The sequence below is a fragment of the Kogia breviceps genome, chromosome 8, assembly GCF_026419965.1.
Source record: "Kogia breviceps isolate mKogBre1 chromosome 8, mKogBre1 haplotype 1, whole genome shotgun sequence".
NCBI lineage: Eukaryota > Metazoa > Chordata > Mammalia > Artiodactyla > Physeteridae > Kogia > Kogia breviceps.
The window spans coordinates 13,790,999-13,810,816 of NC_081317.1; the positions used below are offsets into that span (position 1 = coordinate 13,790,999).

At 38.0% G+C, this 19,818-nt stretch overlaps 1 protein-coding gene across 2 annotated transcripts in view; it reads left to right on the plus strand.

Annotated features, from left to right (window-relative positions):
- MEGF9 (multiple EGF like domains 9) overlaps positions 1–19,818 on the plus strand; it is an 86,571-nt gene that overhangs the window by 25,656 nt on the left and 41,097 nt on the right. For both annotated transcript variants that reach the window (XR_010841880.1, XM_059071268.2), the window contains exon 2: positions 17,348–17,549. Coding sequence is in view for 1 of the 2 variants with exons in the window: in XM_059071268.2 (XP_058927251.1) it covers positions 17,348–17,549 (202 nt within the window). In the remaining variant the exon portion in view is untranslated. The remainder of the gene's footprint in view (positions 1–17,347; positions 17,550–19,818) is intronic.

Sequence of the window (19,818 nt, forward strand, 5' to 3'; positions counted from 1 at the left end):
ACTGTAACCATCTTTAAGTGTAGTTTCAGGAGTGTTAATTTACATTGTTGTGAAACAGATCTTCAGAACTTTTTCATTTTGCAAATTTAAAACTCTATACTCATTAAACAGAACTCTCCCTTTTCTCCTTATCCCTGGTAACTGCCATTCTACTGTTTCTCTGAATTTGACTCCTTTAGATACCTCTTATAAATGGAATCTTGTAGTATTTGTCTTTTTATGACTGATTTCATTTAACATAATGACTTTGTTTCATCCATGTTGTAGTATGTGACAGGATTTCCCTGCTTTTTAAGGCTGCATAATATTTTATGGTATGTATATCCCACATTTTGTTTATTCATTCACCTGTTGATGGACATTTGGGTTGCTTCCACATCTTGGCTATTATGAATAATGCTGATATGAACAGGGGTGGCAAATATCTTTTCAAGACCCTTCTTTCGCTTCTTTTGGATATATACCCAGAAGTGGGATTGCTGGATCATATGATAATTCTATTTTAAAATTTTGGGGGAGCTCTATGCTGTTTTCCATAGTGGTTGCACCATTTTACAATTCTACCAACAGTGTGGTGACATCTTTTCATGGCACAGTAAGTAGCGAATGGGATATGTGAAATCAGAAGTGAAGTAGGAAGAATAGGTAAATTCTACTGGTGTGAAGGTAAATTTCACTTTGCCAGCATCTCTTTCCCTTAGATATTTTAGCTAACATTGCTTGCTTCTCCAAGACTATTATTAATACTTTAGGAGTGGAGGAGGAAGCCAAATTATTTCTTTTCTTTTTCTTTTTTTTTTTTTTTTGGCTTATTATTGACCACTGGTCCCTGAAAATTTCTGAGACTGTTAACTTCCAGTAGTGCTTTAGCAATGATTAGGGAAAGTTTGAAAGTTGTGTTTTGTATTGTTTGCAAACTTGAACAAGATCTTTGACATCTTGGTGCTCCCAAATTCTTGTTAGAAAAAGAAGAAGAAGCCTCCCAATCCATGTTTTAGAACTGTGACTTCTGACCATTTCAGTTTTCTTTTGAGGATCCTGTGAGTGTATGCGTGTGTTTTCGGAAGGAGGGACAATTGGATTCCACTAATGGTATGTACAGGAAGAGCAGGAGTGAGCAGTGGAGTTGGAAGAGGAGTTTCTTCTCCGTTGTGCCCTTATTTTTGAATCTGAAGTGTTACCCAAATGCTTAGTCATGATGATAAGGCAAAGAACTTCACAGCTTGCAGTGTAGAACAATGCTGATACTGAATAAGTGTTTGATAATAGTGAAGTGTGACAGGAGAGTGGGAAGAATTTGTCAACATGTTTTGAGGAGTAAGAGGATTAGATAGGGAACACAAAGTAAGATAGCCCACATCCAGTTCCAAAAGAAAAAAGTACTTCTTTCAAGGGTCCTTTGGAATAACTTAAGGCTCAGCTATTTCACTTGGCTCTTAACTTCAAATCTTTTAAACTTTTAGCATTGCAGACAGGTATATTTTCCACTTTGCAGTATTTATTTATTCTGAAAGCAAGCCGACTTAATTTTACTTTATGACATACAGACAGATATCTGTATGTTTGCAGAAGCAATTTTTACTAGTGAGACTGTCTCAATTCAAATTTTCATGTTAGGCTGCTACGATATTTATCAGTAAATCTATCACCTCCAGTCTCTCCTCTCTAATCTTTCCTTCACACTGCTGCTAAGGATAATCTAATCCCAGCTGGGCTCCTTATGGCCATCTGACCTTGAGGAAATTTTTTTAATTTTTTTTATTTTTTATTTATTTATTTTTTTGTGGTATGCGGGCCTCTCACTGCTGTGGCCTCTCCCGTTGGGGAGCACAGGCTCTGGACGCGCAGGCTCAGCGGCCATGGCTCACGGGCCCAGCCGCTCCACGGCATGTGGGATCCTCCCAGACCGGGGCACGAACCCGTGTCCCCTGCATCGGCAGGCGGACTCCCAACCACTGCGCCACCAGGGAAGCCCTGATGAAATTATTTTTCTGTGCCTTCATTTCCTTATCCCCTGTATCACCTTATACCTACCTACCTTATTGATTCCTTGAAAGTTTTAAATGTCAGTGTATGTAGAGTACATGAAACAGTGCCTGGTATGTAAAAAGTAAATAAGTAACAAATAATGAATAGTAGTAGTAGATTGTTACTATTGTCATTATTATTGTTGCTATTTTGTCTTTGTTGTTGTTTTTACTTCTGAAGCCCAACGCCGGCCATATCATTACTCTGCTCAAGAATTTTTCATATTCCCTTTTGCTTATAGCAGACTTTTTGGGTACATCAGAATCACTTTGAAACTTGTAAAAAAATGCATATTCCTGAGTACCCTCTCCCCCAAATAGAGGTTTATATTCAGTAGGTCTAGGATGGGACCCAGGAGTCAGAATTTCAACGTGATCCCCAGGGGATTTTGAAGCAGGTGGTATTGTGACCTTATTTGGAGAATCATTCCATGTGGGATGAAGTGCAAACTCTTTAGTCTGGAGTTCAGGGCCCCAGTAAACCCTTTAGATATGTATTTTCTCCTATGTTCCTTCCTATTAGTCTATTGAAACCATAGTAAGATTTTCTCTCTACTCATGCTTCCCTGTATATACCAGGTATTTTCCCAGGATGGTATGGTGTAATTTTGTGATCACATATATATTTCTAGTAGTCCATAAACCATCTATTTAATAACATGTTTAAAAATTGGCTGGGGTGAATGTTAAACTATAATATGGGACCAACCTTCCCTTTTTTTAAAAAAATATATTTTATTTTATTTTATTTATTTATTTCTGGCTGCACTGGGTCTTTGTTGCTGTGTGCGGGCTTTCTGTAGTTGCGGCAGGCGGGGGCTACTCTTCGTTGCGGTGCGTGGGCTTCTCATTGCGGTGGCTTCTCTTGTTGCGGAGCATGGGCTCTAGGCACGCGGGCTTCAGTAGTTGTGGCACGTGGGCTCAGTAGTTGTGGCTTGCGGGCTCTAGAGTGCAGGCTCAGTAGCTGTGGTGCACGGGCCCAGTTGCTCCGCGGCATGTGGGGTCCTCCCGGACCAAGGCTCGAACCTGTGTCCCCTGCATTTTCAGGCGGACTCCAAACTACTGCGCCACCAGGGAAGCCCTAACCTTCCCTTTTTTGAAAATTAGGAAACAGTTCCTAGGTTACATCACTGGGTGCCTTAAGATAGTATTTTTAAATTGACCTTTCCTCTTGCTCTGTTTGCACTCCTTTTCTCTGAACTCATTTTTCAGGTATTATAATGAGCAAATAGTTCTAGCCTTTAAGTTGCTCAGCTATGCTCTGTAAATAGAGAGCGAATCTAAGTCCCAACCTCAGAAGCAATCAGCAGTACTTGAAGTTCTTTTATTTTTCTTACCTTTTCTGTTCTGTTGCTACAAAATTAAAGTATTAATGAAATTATTTAGGGTGATTTGAGTGCATTCTGAGATTGCTGATCCCTTTTAGTTCTCAATTCTTGCAATTTTTAGTAACATCTAAGAATGCTGCTTTGTTAAAAAGATTACTTATAATAAAATTGTAGGATGGGGAGGAGAAGGCCCTGTCATAGGTGTTTTCTTTGCCTTGTCTCCTATAATTTTTTAAAACATTCTTATAAGTTAGGTATCATTATCCCAATTTTATGAAAAGAGGTCACGAAATTTAAGATCATAGAGCTTATAAACAGTGGTTTCTGTATTTGAACCCAGGTCCCTTCACCTCATAGACTGATCTTTTTCTACTATGGCCTGGAACCAGATTTCACATGTTAATTCACTTTCTGTATTTGCTCCCCTCCCCGCTCCTTACCTCCCCTTAAACTCAAGGATACTGTAAAAATGCTGTAAATAAAAAAAGCTCACAGAAATTCAAAGTTTGATAGAGTAGTTATTCTTCCAAGCCATATGGGCAGTATTTGGTTAATTCTGTCAGTGCATTCTGAATCTGATGGTGGCCTGAAAGAATAAAAAGCACTTTCAAAAAGTAAGCAATTGACTCTTATTAAATGGCAAAATTAGGTTTTGTTTTTGTTTTTTTAAAGGCTTGAAAAATGCAAGCAAATGGGAAAATGTTGGCACATAAAGAAAAAATTTTTGTTTAGGTTCAGGTAGCAATTTGGCAGCTTAGCATAGTCCATATCCATAACCCTTGACTCCTAAATTACTACACTTCTTTTAGAGAGATACTGGAAATATTAATTAGCAATATTCTTTTAGCTATGAGAATGCATTTAAATAAACAGATCCCAAATACTAAATCATGAGCATGCATGTTTAACTTTGAGCAATATATTAGGACTCTCCAGCCCAAAGCATATACAAGGTGTTGTGAGTCGCCAGTTGAGAATTATTTTTGTAGCTGGAGCAACTGTTTCCCCCTACCATACTGTTTGGCAGTCGTTTGACTTGATGTTACTTTCTCACAAGGAAAACAGATTGAAAAAAAAAAATTTGCTTTTAACAATACTAGGTGGAATTTCTTTCTTCTACTACTACTACTATTATTACTGCTACTACTCCTTCTCCTTCTTCTTCCTCTTCTTTTTCTTCTTCTTTCTGTCTACCCTTCCTCCTTTTTTCCTTTCCCTCCTTCCCTCCTTTCTTTTCTTTCTTATTTCCCTTCTTTCTTATTTCCTTCCTCCCTCCCTCCTTCCTTCCTCCCTTCCTCCCTTCCTCCCTCCCTCCCTCCTTCCCTCCCTCCCTCCTTTCCTCCCTTCCTCCCTTCCTTCCTTCCTTCCTTCCTTCCTTCCTTCCTTCCTTCCTTCCTGCCCTCCCACCCCCCTTCTCTCCTCCCCTTCTTTACCAAGGAAGAAAACTCTGTGGTGAAGTGGAATGAGGAAGGGCATTGGAGTAAGATGAACCTGGGTTTGAATGCTGTCTCAACCACTTACTGTAACTCTGTGGCCTTGGGCAAGTACTTACCTTCTTTAAGTTCTAGTTTTCCTATTTATAAACAACCTTTGCAAGGTTGTTGTGAAGGTAAATGTTCATACAAGTAAAATATGTGACAAAGGCTGAGACATTGTAGGTAATATAGTAAGTGGTAACTACTTTTATTATAATTAATAATAAACCTAACCTAGGGATTAAGATAAGAAGTTATATGAAATGGCCTGCTCTTTTTTACCAACAAACTATTGTGGTTGAGGAAACTCAGAATTGTATCTGTTTTTAGCCAAGCAAAATATGACTTTCAATGGAAGACCTCATTCCACGTAGCTTAAAAATAGAGGCCTTACTCAAAAGAATCAAGGGAAAAACCATTAGAAATAATAAGAGACTTCATCAAAATAACTATGTATATATCCCAAGAAATCCAAGTTAATAAGTTTTACTAACTAAAACTAATTAGAACAGATAATGGGAAAAAAATCACAGTTCTAACCACTACTGCTACCACTACCACTAATGATAAAAAGTTTAGGAATAATCTCACCAAGATATGTGTGAAACTCATATAAATAAATAAATAAATATATATATATATGTTTTTTTTTGCGGTACGTGGGCCTCTCACTGTTGTGGCCTTTCCCGTTGTGGAGCACAGGCTCCACACGTGCAGGCTCAGTGGCCATGGCTCACTGGCCCAGCCGCTCTGCGGCATGTGGGATCTTCCAGGACCAGGGCATGAACCCATGTCCCCTGCATTGGCAGGCGGATTCTCAACCACTGCGCCACCAGAGAAGCCCCTAAATATATTTTTAATTATGAAATTTCACCGAGAGATTTAAAAGAAGACTGAATAAATGGAGAGGCATGCCAGTGCTCATAGATGGGAAAACTGAATATTGTAAAGCTATCAGTTAACACATTAACTTTTAGAATAAGTAGAATTACTGGAAAAATTACAGTAGGATCTTTTCTGGAGGAAATGTGGCAAACAGAGTTCAGATGAAAACATAAGTACTATGAACCACTGAAAGAAAATGTAAAGAAAAATAGCAGTGAAACATACTATAAAGCTGTAGTTATTAAAACCTTTTTTTTTTTTTTTTTTTTTTTTTTACTGTACTGGCACAAGAATAGATCAATTTCAAAATCAGAAACAGATTCTGATGTGAAAAAATATATTAATATATGTTATAAAAAGGACCATAGTTTATTTAACAATTAATTCACTGGTTGAAGGACATTTAGGTTGCTTCCAACTTTTAGTGATGATGAAACAAACTGCCGTAAACATTCACTTACACTGTTGTGTGAACATAAGTTTCATTTCTCTTGAGTAGATCCATATGAGTGGAATTGCTGGGTCATATGGGAGGTGTAAATTTAACCTTATAAGAAACTTGTTTTCCAGGTATTCCTCTCAGCAACATATAAGAGTTCTAGTTGCTCAGCATCTTTGTCACCTCTTGGTATTGCCAGTTTTTAAAAATTTAGCCAGTCTATTAGGTATTTAGTAGTATGTCATTATGGTTTTAATTTGCATTTTCCTAATGAAAGATGTTGAACATCTTTTCAAGTGCTTATTTGCCATACACACATCTTTGGTGAAGGGTCTATTCTGACCTTTTCCCCATTTTTAAATTACATTGTTTTCTTATTGAGTTTTGAGAGTTCTTTGTATATTCTTGATACAAGTCCTTTGACAGAAATGTGATTTGCAAATAATCTTTCAGTCAGTGACTGTGTTTTCATTCTCTCAGTAGTATTCCAAAGAGCAAAAGTTTTAAATTTATTTTAATAAAGTCCAATTTATAAATTTTTCTCTTATGGATTTTGCTTTTGGTGTGTATCTAAAAGTTCTTTGCCTGACCCAAGGTCAATCAGATTTTCTTTTATGTTTTCTTCTTGAGATGTTACAGTTTTACATTTTACTTTTAGGGCTATGATCTATTTTGACTTAAGTTTTTACATGGTGTGAGGTTAACTCAAGGTTCAGTTTTCTGCATATGGATGTCCAGCTGTTCCAACCCCATTTATTGAAAAAAGCTATTTTTTTAAAAAATTTTATTTATTTATTTATTTTTGGGTGCGTTGGGTCTTTGTTGCTGTGTGTGGGCTTTCTCTGGTTGTGGTGACTAGGAGCTACTCTTTGTTGTGGTGTGTGGGCTTCTCATTGCGGTGGCTTTTCTTGTTGTGGAGCACGGGCTCTAGGTGCGCGGGCTTCAGTAGTTGTGGCACGCGGGCTCAGTAGTTGTGGCTTGCAGGCTCTAGAGCACAGGCTCAGTAGTTGTGGCACGACTGAGCCACACTTAGTTGCTCTGTGGCATGTGGGATCTTCCTGGACCAGGGCTCGAACCCTTGTCCCTGCATTGGCAGGCAGATTCTTAACCACTGCGCCACCAGGGAAGCCCGAGAAAAGCTATGTTTTCTCCATTGAATTGCCTCTGTGCTTTGTCAAAAATTAGTTGATGATATTTGTGGAAGTCTATTCTTGGTCTCTCTATTCTATTCCGTTGATCTTTGTGTTTATTCTTTCACCGATAACACATTGTCTTGATTACTACAGCTTTAGATTGTCTTGAAATCAGTTATTGAGACTCCTCTAACTTTATTTCTCTTTGGCTATTCAAGTTTCAACCAAAAAATCCTGCTGATATTTTGATCAGGGTTCATCAGCTCTGTAGATCTAATTGTTATGGTATGTCTTTCCATTTATGTAGGTCTTTCCGGTTTCTTTCATCAGTGTTTTGCAGTTTTTAGCATAAAAACCATACACATACTATTTTACTTTATATCTAAGTATTTCATATAGAGAGATGGCAAGAATTATCCATATTTTACAGACTGAGACACTGAAACGCAGAACAGTTAGACTTACTGAAGGTCATGGAGATAGTTAATTAGCAGCATATTCTGGTTTTCAGGTGTCCTGGGTCTCTCTAGTGTTTTGTTTTGTTTTTTAAATTTAATTTTATTTACTTTTTTATACAGTAGGTTCTTATTAGTCGTACATTTTATACACATCAGTGTATACATGTCAATCCCAATCGCCCAGTTCATCACCCCACCCCCACCCCTGCCGCTTCCCCCCCTTGGTGTCCATACGCTTGTTCTCTACATCTGTGTCTCAATTTCTGCCCTGCAAACCGGTTCATCTGTACCATTTTTCTAGGTTCCACATATATGCGTTAATATACGATATTTGTTTTTCTTTTTCTGACTTACTTCACTCACTCTGTATGACAGTCTCTAGATCCATCCACGTCTCTACAAATGACCCAATTTTGTTCCTTTTTATGGCTGAGTAATATTCCATTGTATATATGTACCACATCTTCTTTATCCATTTGTCTGTTGATGGGCATTTACGTTGCTTCCTTGACCTGGCTATTGTAAATAGTGCTGCAATGAACATTGGGGTACACGTGTCTTTTTGAATTAGGGTTTTCTCTGGTTATATACCCAGTAGTGGGATTGCTGGGTCTGTCTAGTGTTTTTACTACTCGTTTTCATAGGCAGAAGCTTCTTCTTCTTTTTTTTTTTTTTAAACAGCTTTATTAGAGTATAATTGCTTTACAGTGATATGTCAGTTTCTGCTTTATAACAAAGTGAAAGCAGAAGCTTCTTATAGTGAAAAAACGTGTACTTTGGTGTTATTTAGTTTGAGTTCCAGTTTGTTCTCCTGTGCTGGTTGGTTGTATGATTTGTTTCATGTCTCTAAGACTCAATTTGCTCCTTCAAAGAACCTTCCTCACAGGATTGTGGTGAAGACTAAAGGAGGCCATATGTGTAAAGTTTCTAATGTGAAGTTTGATATACATACAGCACATGCTCAATAACTGGTAATATCATCTCTGTTACTATTTGTAGTAAAAGGTAGTGGTTACAGCCTTTCCCAGAACTTGCTGTCTTGTCTCATTAATTAGATGAATTGTCTTTGAATTGTGGAAAACTGGCAGTGAGCCAGGGACAAGCACTAAAAACATGGTCCTTAAAGCATGAGACAGAAATTTTTCAACAAAACCTATGTCATACTACACTTTTTTTTTTTCATATGTCTACAGTAAAGTAGAAGAAATGTTTTGCAATAGTGAATTGTGATTGGGAATTTTAATGGATATATTTTTATTTTAAAAGGTAAAGCTTTCTTTAAAAGTGGTGGCTTTAAAACTTTCCATATTTCTACAAAGCCTGGTTTAACTCAAAAACTCATCAACTTTAATATTTTTTCCCAGCTTTGCAAAGATTTGTGACCTTACACTGGCATAACATAAATGTGAAATATAATTTGAGTATCAGTGTTATGCTAGAGTAGGACCTTTTATAAAAATAAGAACTCTATGTTGATAATTCCTTTTCCCTAGAATGAGGCCTTTCTGAGATTCCTGTACTCTAAACCTACAAAGATGAAATATGGGCCTAATAAAAAGTACGTTTTGAAATAAATACCCCATACACTTAGGAAATCAAGTCTATAGTCAAGACAGTATAATTTGTTGTTGTTGTAATTTTCTGTTCTTTTGATGTGCAGGCAGAGGTTTGAATTAAGTATTCCTATTCTTGTTTCCAACAATTATTTTTCCTTTTCTTTTCAACTTGAAAATCAGGAGAGATGTTATTTTTGTAGATGCTATCCTAGGTTTGTGAAAAAGGATGAAGTTTTATGTTGGATAGATTCAAAGTTGTTTTCCTGGTCTTTGTTTAAATAGAGTAGGATTTTTATTTTATTTTATTCTTTTCGGTACACGGGCCTCTCACTGCTGTGGCCTCTCCCGTTGCGGAGCACAGGCTCCAGACGTGCAGGCTCAGCAGCCATGGCCCACAGGCCCAGCTGCTCCGCGGCATGTGGGATCCTCCTGGACCGGGGCACGAACCCATGTCCCCTGCATTGGCAGGCGGATTCTGAACCACTGCGCCACCAGGGAAGCCCTTGCTGTCTTAATTGTAACATTAGCTTTGAAAAAGACTGAGTTATTAGTTGGGTCCCATGTTGACTTTAGTGCCACAGTCCAGCTAAAATCGTTGCTTGTGGTACACCATGGCTTCCCTCTAGCAAAATTTAAGAATCTAGTCTAGTAAAACCTCATTGCTTTTTTAAAAAGTTTTTTTTTAATTTTAAAATTTATATCCAATAAAATTTACTCATTTGGTTCTCAGTTTTATCAGTTTTGACAAATGCACAATCAAGATACAAAACAATTTCATTACTCCCTCAAAATTCCCTTGAGCTTGTAATTAGCCCTTCCTCCTACCCCCAACCCCCCCACCCCCCCCACCCAATTCCTGGAAAACCCCTGATCTTTTCTCTGCTCTTATAGTTTTTGCCTTTTCCAGAACATCATGTAAGTGGAATCATATAATATATACCTTTTTGAGTCTGGCTTTCTTCATTTAGCATAATGCATTTGAGGTCCATCACATCCTTGCATGTCAATGCTTCCTTCCTTTTCATTGCTGAGTAGTATTCCATTGTAAGGAAGTACCACAGCCTATCCAGTTCACTAGTTGAAGGACATTTGGGTTGTTTCCAGATTTGGGTGATTATGAATATAGCTCTATAAACATTTTAATACAAGTTTTTGTGTGAACATAGGTTTTCATTTTCCTTTATAAATACCTAGGAATGGAATTGCTGAGTCATATGATGAAGGTATATTTAATTTATAAGAAACTATCAAACTATTTTCCAAAGTGTCTGTACTGTTTTGCATTCACAGCAATAGTTTTTGAAAGTTTCAATTCCTCTGCATCCTTCCCAGCAATCGATATTGTCATTTTTTTGGTTTTGTTTATTTAACTTGAGCCATTCTAATAGGTGGGTATTCATTGCCTCTTACTGTGCAATTTGCTCTTTGACTTCCATTCAGTAGATGCTGTTATAATGGTTGCATTGTGTGCGTAGAGAATACTTTTAAACATTAGAATACAGTTAATAGAGAGAGAGAAAAGAAGGAAAAGGAGAAAGTAGAGGAATAAGAGGTTATTCTTTGGGAAGTTGGGATGATGTGTTTTTTTCTTTGGCTTTAGGGTACAAAGCAGGAAGTGGTGACAATTGTACCAGTATGATGAGTGCCGCCATAACTCTTGTCACATGACCTTCGTTTGTAAAGCTCCCCAAATATCTTATATCCTGGAATCAGCTTATTCCCATCTAATGATTAGCCTGAGAAACTCAATTTCTCCATAATTATAAATGACCTCTACATAGTGCCTTACAAAATAATTATGTTTTCCTGAAGGAGATACTAAAGTGTATTTATTTTTTACTTAAGTGTATATTTTCAGGTAATTTTAAACTTACTAAACTTGAATTTTTAATGTTTTAAATTTTCATTATAAGATTAAGTACTGAGTCTTAATATATTTTATATACTTATCTTCTAGTTTTTGCTGCTTTGAGATTGAACAGAAGATGTCATCAATATTATAGTACATTGACTATGTCTTCTGAATATGGGGAAGAATGAAAAGTTTTAGAATAGCCAAAAGCAGTTTTTCTTTCTTTCTTTTTTTTTTTTGGTATTCTTAATAGATATATTTTTTGTATTCTTTCAATATCTGAAGATATTGAAAAGCAAGAGTGAAATGATTGTTGAAGGAATGGGGTCAGAGATTGAGTTTTGCAAAGGTATTTCCACAGTTTTGCAAGAGGCTATAGATAGAATTTCAGGCTATATTCCTGAATCAGATTCCTGTGAGTGCTATTTGCAAGTATTTTTTTCAGTATCTATGCTTAAGTGCAATACTTGTTTCGTAATCATTTTAGTTCAGCAACAGTGCTGCTATCAATGAACATTTCTTTATGAGATTTGCATCATGAATTGACTGAGGACACAATTTTTTTCACTTTCTTATTCAATCTTATTTAAATCTTTCACTCCTTTTATAGTTCTTTTTTATCTGCAAAAGGCTAACACACTATTGTATCAAACTGCCTTAGTCTTTAGACATCATAGTTAATTACAGCACTCAGAAAGGACTTCAGAAACACGCACAGAGAAACAAAGGACACATTAATTAGGCCATATTACTACAATTAATATTTTTCTAAAAACTCCCATTGAAGTAGCTGCAGATATCAAAACATAATTAAAATTCTGTAGATGATATAATGGACTTTTTACTGAGCTAAGGACATGAGTTGGTTAAAAGTTGAATGCAGAGAGAAGCCTACCAGGTGTATGAAAAGCCCGGAAAAGATCTTTAATATGTTCAAGGAGATAATCTCTTACCAGGACAGGTGTCTTTGCACAAAGAGGAGACTTACGAGACTTCTTAACAAAATTACTGTTTTTTTCTTTAGTGCTAAAATTTTCATCTTTTGGCTTTGGTAAGGATTGTTTGAAAAGTGCGGTGTTTAATTAATTAATTAATTTCTAATAAATTTTATTTGTTTATTTATTTATTTTTGGCGGCGTTGGGTCTTTGTTGCTGCGTGCGGGCTTTCTCTAGTTGCAGCGAGCAGGGGCTACTCTTCATTGCATTGCGTGGGCTTCTCACTGCGGTGGCTTCTCTTATTGCGGAGCACAGGCTCTAGGTGCGCAGGCTCCAGTAGTTGTGGCTCACGAGCTCTAGAGCATGGGCTCAGTAGTTGTGGTGCACAGTCTTAGTTGCTCCATGGCATGTGAGATCTTCCCAGAGGGCTTGAACCCGTGTCGCCTGCATTGAGGTAGATTCTTAACCACTGCACCACCAGGAAAGCCCTATATTTCTATTTTTAAACAGTTTGGCTCCAGATTTTAGTTTCTTATTCTTCTTCGGGGTTAAAGTCACTGTATTTCATTGTTCTTCAGAAGCCGAACAAAAAGAAGATGTCTCCCTGCTAATATATATGTTATTCTTCTCTATTTTTCTGTAGAGTTTTCCTAAGAATTATAGGGCACTGAAAGGAAACACACTACTCAAATGATGGCGAGCTTATTCCATATTTACTCATAGGCAACCAAATGAGCCCTTTGGCATTTCATTCAGACGTGTCTGTGATTAGCATTTTGTGTCCTCTTCATCTTGTTTCACTCCCATTAACATACACACTAGTGCCTTACCATCAGTCATGTCACAGACTCCTTTGTGCCGCCCTGGTGTCTAAGATTTTACTTCATTAAAAAGTCAGCACTTCATCTCTTGTCTTTGGCTATAGGTCCTTCCCACTGCTTTTATCGATTGACGTGTCTTTTCTTCTTTTTTCATATTGCCAGTCTCCTAGAAAATTGCATTGTTTCTGCATTAATTCCTATCTGGTTCCATATGAATGTCAAGAACTGTGAAGGCTCTGAGAGTTTACTTACAAGCTAATGAGTTATCCTGACACAATTTAACGCATGTTCATAGTCCTTTATATTTATTATTGTTGCTCATACTATTCATTTAATTTGGATCATTTCATTTGAGGTTAAACAGTGGGATAGGGCCTCAGATTCTGAGCTCCAAACCGAAAAGATGCATATGTTCCCTGGCACTTGGTATGCTTTACTTCAGCTTCCTTCCCTTTGGTTAATCTGGGGAGGAATGTTAATGTGATAGTGTATTTTTGTCTTGCTATATCAGGTGATAGAACTTCATCCTGGCGCAAGGGTGATCTTCTCTTCTCTTGCTGAAATATTTGCAATTCACCCCATCACTGTTAGGATGATTAGTACCAAGGGCATATAATCAATAAATGCTTTTTTTTTTCTCTCTGAAGCCATGTCCTATACCCTTTTGTTTTCATCGTTGTATTTGTAGGCACCCATGTTGGTAATGTATGGAGCCCAGCATATGAAGGATACGCTGTTCTTCTCTACCTGACCCACAGCTTAAATTCCTGAATGTCAGGACACTAATTCTATTTCACAGACATTGTCCAAAACTGACATGGTAATAAACCTAATCCCAGGCTTTCAGATCTCATCACAAAGCTGTGGCCTGTGAATCTGGCCATCTAAATTTTGTTTCTATTATTTTATTTGGAATCCCTTTCTTCCAGCTATTGTAGTAATTATTTCGGCACTCCAAACCACTTCCAGTTTATGTGTTGGGCCTGAGTGTTACAGGTACTGTATTATGCCTTTTACAGATGAGAAAAGGAAGGCACAAGGAGGTTAACTAACTTGCCTAAGGTCATAAAGTTAGTAAGTGATGGAGTTGGATTTAAACCTGTAGCTGTCTGCTTCTATAGTCTGTGCTCATATCTGCTTCACTTTACTGCCTCTTTAAATTACTGTCATATGAGGGTCATGGGTGGTAGTTGTTGTTATGGGTTCAAACAAGGGGCAATAGAATTAGAGTTTATGGAAGAGTACATTTCAGCTGATTCTTGAAATAAGGGACAGATTTAAATATGTGGCGAGGAGAGAACATTACAAGGAGCACAGAATGGGACTGAAAAGAGTATATTCAGGGGATAATGAAAAGGCTGAATCAGTTCTATAGAAATAATAAATAACCAACAAACTTGGTTACTACTGAAGTTTTATCCGTAATACTTGATTGAAAAAAATACTTAGTTTTAATCTCAAAGTTCTTAACAGTTTTACTAAAAATGTTATTCACGGGGACACTGATTCAGGTTTCAGATGGAAGCACACTAGTAAAGAAATAATAGAATAAAATTCTCAGTCTTTATTATAGAGTTTTTTAGTCCATTCATTTTTCTTGAGCTAATTCTGCCCACACCAGCACAATTTGCTTGGTTTAACTTGTGATGAAATTGGTCCAGCAGGAGGAATTGAATGTATGTTGGAATTCTGCCAGATTTTGGAAGAAAATGTTATTTTTAGCATTCTGGTCATTTTTGGTAGAGTGAAGGCCTTGCCATGAAGTTGTTATTGGCAGGTTTACAGACCACTAAACACGGCTTCCTTATTTACAAAAACCACACACACACACACACACACACACACACACACACACACAAACCCAGAAACTAGAAATAATGTAAAAACATGTAACTCTGTCACAGAAATGTCATGCTTATGTAGCTTAGTAAAAATAAGAATCCTGATTGAGATGGGAAGCTTCTTCCTTTCCTAAGTTTGGGGCTGAAGAAATCTCAACCCTCCTCTGGGTTTTGTAACTAATTCACCACTCAAGCTTAAAATATACATAAAATAAACAGATCACCTACATATTCATTCATTTGGTATATTTACAAATTAGAAGAGGTGTGAAGAGCAGGGAAATAAGCTGACACCAAAGGTTAGGAACTGAAGAAGTGTGGGCCAAGAGTTGGCCAAGTGAGAATATCTTTGTGGAATCCTTTGTTTGGACTTGTGTGCATAAGCTATTTGTGATGACATATAGAATTTTGAAGGTTAAATTCCTTGTCTACAACAGAGAAGCAAACTTCTTTATAGCTGTCTTTTTAAGACTCTGGATTTGCAGTTTATCCAGTATCTTTTTAAAAATCATCAACAGTTAAAGATTTTTTTTCAAGCAAACTTTTATCTATATGTATAATGTCATTTTATATATTGATAGTTCCTTACTTATTCAGAAGTATAATTTGTCATAGATTTCTCTGAGCTTTTTAAACCGAGGTCCATAGCTAGTTTGGAATGGGGACTATTCCTAAAATATGTACAAGGTTTTATCTGCAGTTGACTTTAACTACATGTTTCTGTATATGGTTAGAAAGTCCTATGTTGATACTTTGTCAAACTATGTTGAAAATACTTTCTTCTTAATAGAATGAGTATAAAGAATAGCAAAAAATAAATCCTAACTGACCTTTAAATGTATCTGCGTTAAAAAGCTAAAGCTGCTAACACATATATATGGAATCTAAATTAAAAAAAAATGGTTCTGATGAACCTAGGGGCAGGACACGAATAAAGACGCAGATGTAGAGAATGGCCTTGAGGACACCGGGGCGGTGGGGGGCGGTGGGGGGGAAGCTGGGACGAAGTGAGAGAGTGGCATGTACATATATACACTGCCAAGTGTAAGATAGCTAGTGGGAAGCAGCCGCATAGCGCAGGGAGATCAGCTCAGTGCTTTGTTACCACCTAGAGGGGTGGGATAGGGAGGGTGGGAGGGAGACGCAAGAGGGAGGGGATACAGGGATATATGTATACATATAGCTGATTCACTTTGTCATACAGCAGCAACTAACACAACACTGTAAAGCAATTGTACTCCAATAAAGATGTAAAAAACAAAAAAAAGCTAAAGCTGGGACTTCCTTGGTGGTCCAACGGTAAAGAATCCACCTTACAATGCAGGAGACACGAGTTCGAGCCCTGGTCTAGGGAGATCCCACACGCTGCGGAGTAACTAAGCCCACATGCCACAACTACTGAGCTCGCATGCCACAATGAGACAGCCCGCATGCCACAAACTACAGAGCCCACACGCCCTGGAGCCCACGAGCCACAACTAGAGAAGAGAAAACCCGCAGGACACAACTAGAGAGAAGCCCGGGTGCCGCCATGAGGAGCCCTGGAGCTGCAACGGAAGATCCCGCATGCCGCAACTAAGGCCCGATGCAGCCAAAAATAAATAAATAATAAAATAAATCTTTAAAAAACCCATGGAAATGATTTTTTTTAATAAAAAAGCTAAAGTCTACTACTTTTCTTTCAAAATACTGTTTGAGAGCGTCCCTGGTGGCGCAGTGGTTGAGAATCCGCCTGCCGATGCAGGGGACACGGTTCATGCCCTGGTCCAGGAAGATCCCAGATGCTGCAGAGCAGCTAGGCCCGTGAGCCATGGCCGCTGAGCCTGCGCGCCTGGAGCCTGTGCTCCGCAAAGGGAGAGGCCACAACAGTGGCCTCTCACAACAGTGAGAGGCCCGCGTACCGCATAAAAACAAAAAAACAAAATACTGTTTGAAATATCTAAAGAAAATGTTTATTTTCTAAATCTTTTAATTTGGGAAAGAGATTCAAATTGTGATTGGTTTTAACCCACTGATCAGGATGCCCCTGTAAACGTTCTCATCTGGGATTTATTGTTTGTCATTTCCTCACCTTAAAGTTTCAATTCTCCGTTAATTTCTTCCTGGGAAGAACATACTAGTTCATGATTCCAGCTGTAGCACAATCTTGTCTGACCTGTATAAGTTACCACAGTCAACCATCTGTACTTTTGCTGCTATACAGCGGGATTATTTATTATTTAACGTGTTGTCATTTCCAGCATATGCTCTCAGTGCCATGTAGATAAGCATAGGCCCTGCCTTTGGAGATTTCTAATCCAGAAAAACTAATAATATACAGACCCACACATTGGAGTATAGGTAAGAGGGCTAGAAGATGAAGAGTGCTGAAAAAGAAATTGATAATGTTAGTTTTATAATTAGTTTATGTACTTTCTGTATATAGTTCCCAATTTAAATAAACTAAATAGGATAGAAAGTGAATTTGAACTAGACTTAATTTTATCCACCCTTACAAAGTTGTCATCAATATTTATTAAGAAAAATAAAATAGAGCTCATTTTATTAGGAAAGCATTAAACCTTAGTTGATATCTCTTTCCCTCTTTTCTTTGCAGGCTATGTATGTAACTGCTCTGTGGTCGGAAGCTTGGATGTGAATCGCTGCAACCAGACCACAGGGCAGTGCGAGTGTCAGCCAGGTTATCAGGGTCTTCGCTGTGAAACCTGCAAGGAGGGTTTGTACCTGAATCATACTTCCAGGCTCTGTCTGCCATGTGACTGTAGTCCACGTGGAGCCCTCAGCATATTCTGCAACAGGTAAGCAGCAGAAGCTGAAGGTAAAATTAATTTTATTTTATCACACACACAAAAAAGGCCTCTGCTCTCAAGGACCAGACTGGTTTAAATAAAGGGGCCATAGATTTACAAAATATTTCACATATTTTTTATCATTTTGTGAATTATATTTAATGTCAAGATTTAAAAGCTTCTAATTTACTGATTTAGTTCTTCAAAAGCACCTCGGTAACCAATTTTGCCTTGTAATAGTTTCTCTAAATTTCATGGAAAAAAAGTATTGAGAAAGCAGTCTGCTTCCTGGAAGAATAACTTCCAGGCATTTCCAGTGAAAATGTCCTTGTTATGTTTATTAACATAACATTAGAGTTTCAGGAAACTTATTCTTTGGTTTATTTTTTCTCTTTCCAAAATTCTAAAGCTGTTTCTTTGCACATGTAAGGCTTAAACTTGGTAATATCCTAATGTCTTTAATTAGTGTGAAAAAGACTGGTTTCACTCTATGTACCAGTATATACATTTTGGGGGACCAAAACTGGATTAAGCAGAAATTGTCTGGAAATTACCTTTAAAATAGTAAATTATTTGTAGGTGACTTAATCTAGTAGAACAGTGCCCTGTAATCTAAGGATTTGCCTTCTACTCCACTGAAAGTGATTATCATTTGACCTTGTGTGAGGTACTTAGCTTTCTGTGGACCCCAAGTGAAAAAGCTGAAGAGGCAGTGTTATGTGATGAAAAGAACACAGCTTTAGGATCAATCTAACCTGGGTAGGGATCCAAGATTGGCTGCCACTTAGGAGCTTTGTGATTTCAGCAAGTTATTTCACTTCTGTGCGCCTCAGTTTCTTCCCAAGGTTGTTGTGAAGGTTAAATGAGTAGAATCTATGTAAAATACCCAGCACACATCACTCAATTGATTCTGGTTTCTTTCAATTTCAGAGGAATATTGTTGGCTTGATGAGGGAGTATTTTAAAATAATTTTTAGCTCCTTGGCAGAAAAGTTTCTTTATACTTAGCAGTAGATATTTTGGATGCTTTATAAATCATACAGTACAGGGACTTCCCTGGTGGTCCAGTGGTTAAGACTCCGCGCTTCCACTGCAGGGGGCCTGGGTTTGATCCCTAGTCGGGGAACTAAGATCCCACAAGCAGTGCGGCGCAGCCCCCCACAAAAAACTGTATTGTACAATACTTTATCATATTGTGCTTCTATTAAAAATATAGGGCTTCCCTGGTGGCGCAGTGGTTGAGAATCCGCCTGCCGATGCAGGAGACACGGGTTCGTGCCCTGGTCCGGGAAGATCCCACATGCCGCGGAGCAACTGAGCCCGTGAGCCATGGCCGCTAGGCCTGTGCGTCCGGAGCCTGTGCTCAGCAACAACGGGAGAGGCCACAACAGTGAGAGGCCCGCATACCGCAAAAAAAAAAAAAAAAAAAAAAAAAAAATATAGATGTGAACTTAAGAAGTTTATAATTTCAAATACAAATACAATTTCAAATAATCGATGTTTATGATGCTTGGTATTTTTAAATAGTTAACTGTCTAAATCCTCATAGCAACTCCTTTTATGTAGGTTATTAAATCACAAAGATAGTAAGTAGCAGAAAAGGAATTGCAAATTTGGTCTTCCAGTATTAAGTCCAGTATTCTTATCATCATGCCATATAGCTTCTATAATGAGAAAACTGATAATCACTTTGTTACTTGAGTTTGAGAATATAACGGTTGATTACCACTGCTCCCATTACTCCCCTAAAACATGCATACACAGTTATGTTCAGAAGGCCCATATTTCTTACAATTTTAAAAGATGAGATTTGCATAAGTTTGTTCATTCTAGTATCTAAAGGTATGTCCACTACTTTTTAAACTTTTTATTTATTTATTTATTTTTTTTGTGGTATGCGGGCCTCTCACTGTTGTGGCCTCTCCCGTTGCGGAGCACAGGCTCCGGACGCACAGGCTCAGTGGCCATGGCTCACGGGCCCAGCCGCTTCGCGGCATGTGGGATCTTCCCAGACCAGGACATGAACCCGTGTCCCCTGCATCAGCAGGCGGATTCTCAACCACTGCGCCACCAGGGAAGCCCCACTACTTTTTAAAAAAAATAATATTTATTTATTTATTTATTTGGCTGTGCTGGGTCTTAGTTGAGGCACTCGGGATATTTGTTGTGGCTTGCAGGCTCTTCATTGTGGTGTGAGGGCTCCTCTCTAGTTGCAGCGTGTGGGCTCCAGAGCATGTGGGCCCTGTAGTCGCGGCATGCAGGCTCTCTAGTTGTGGCA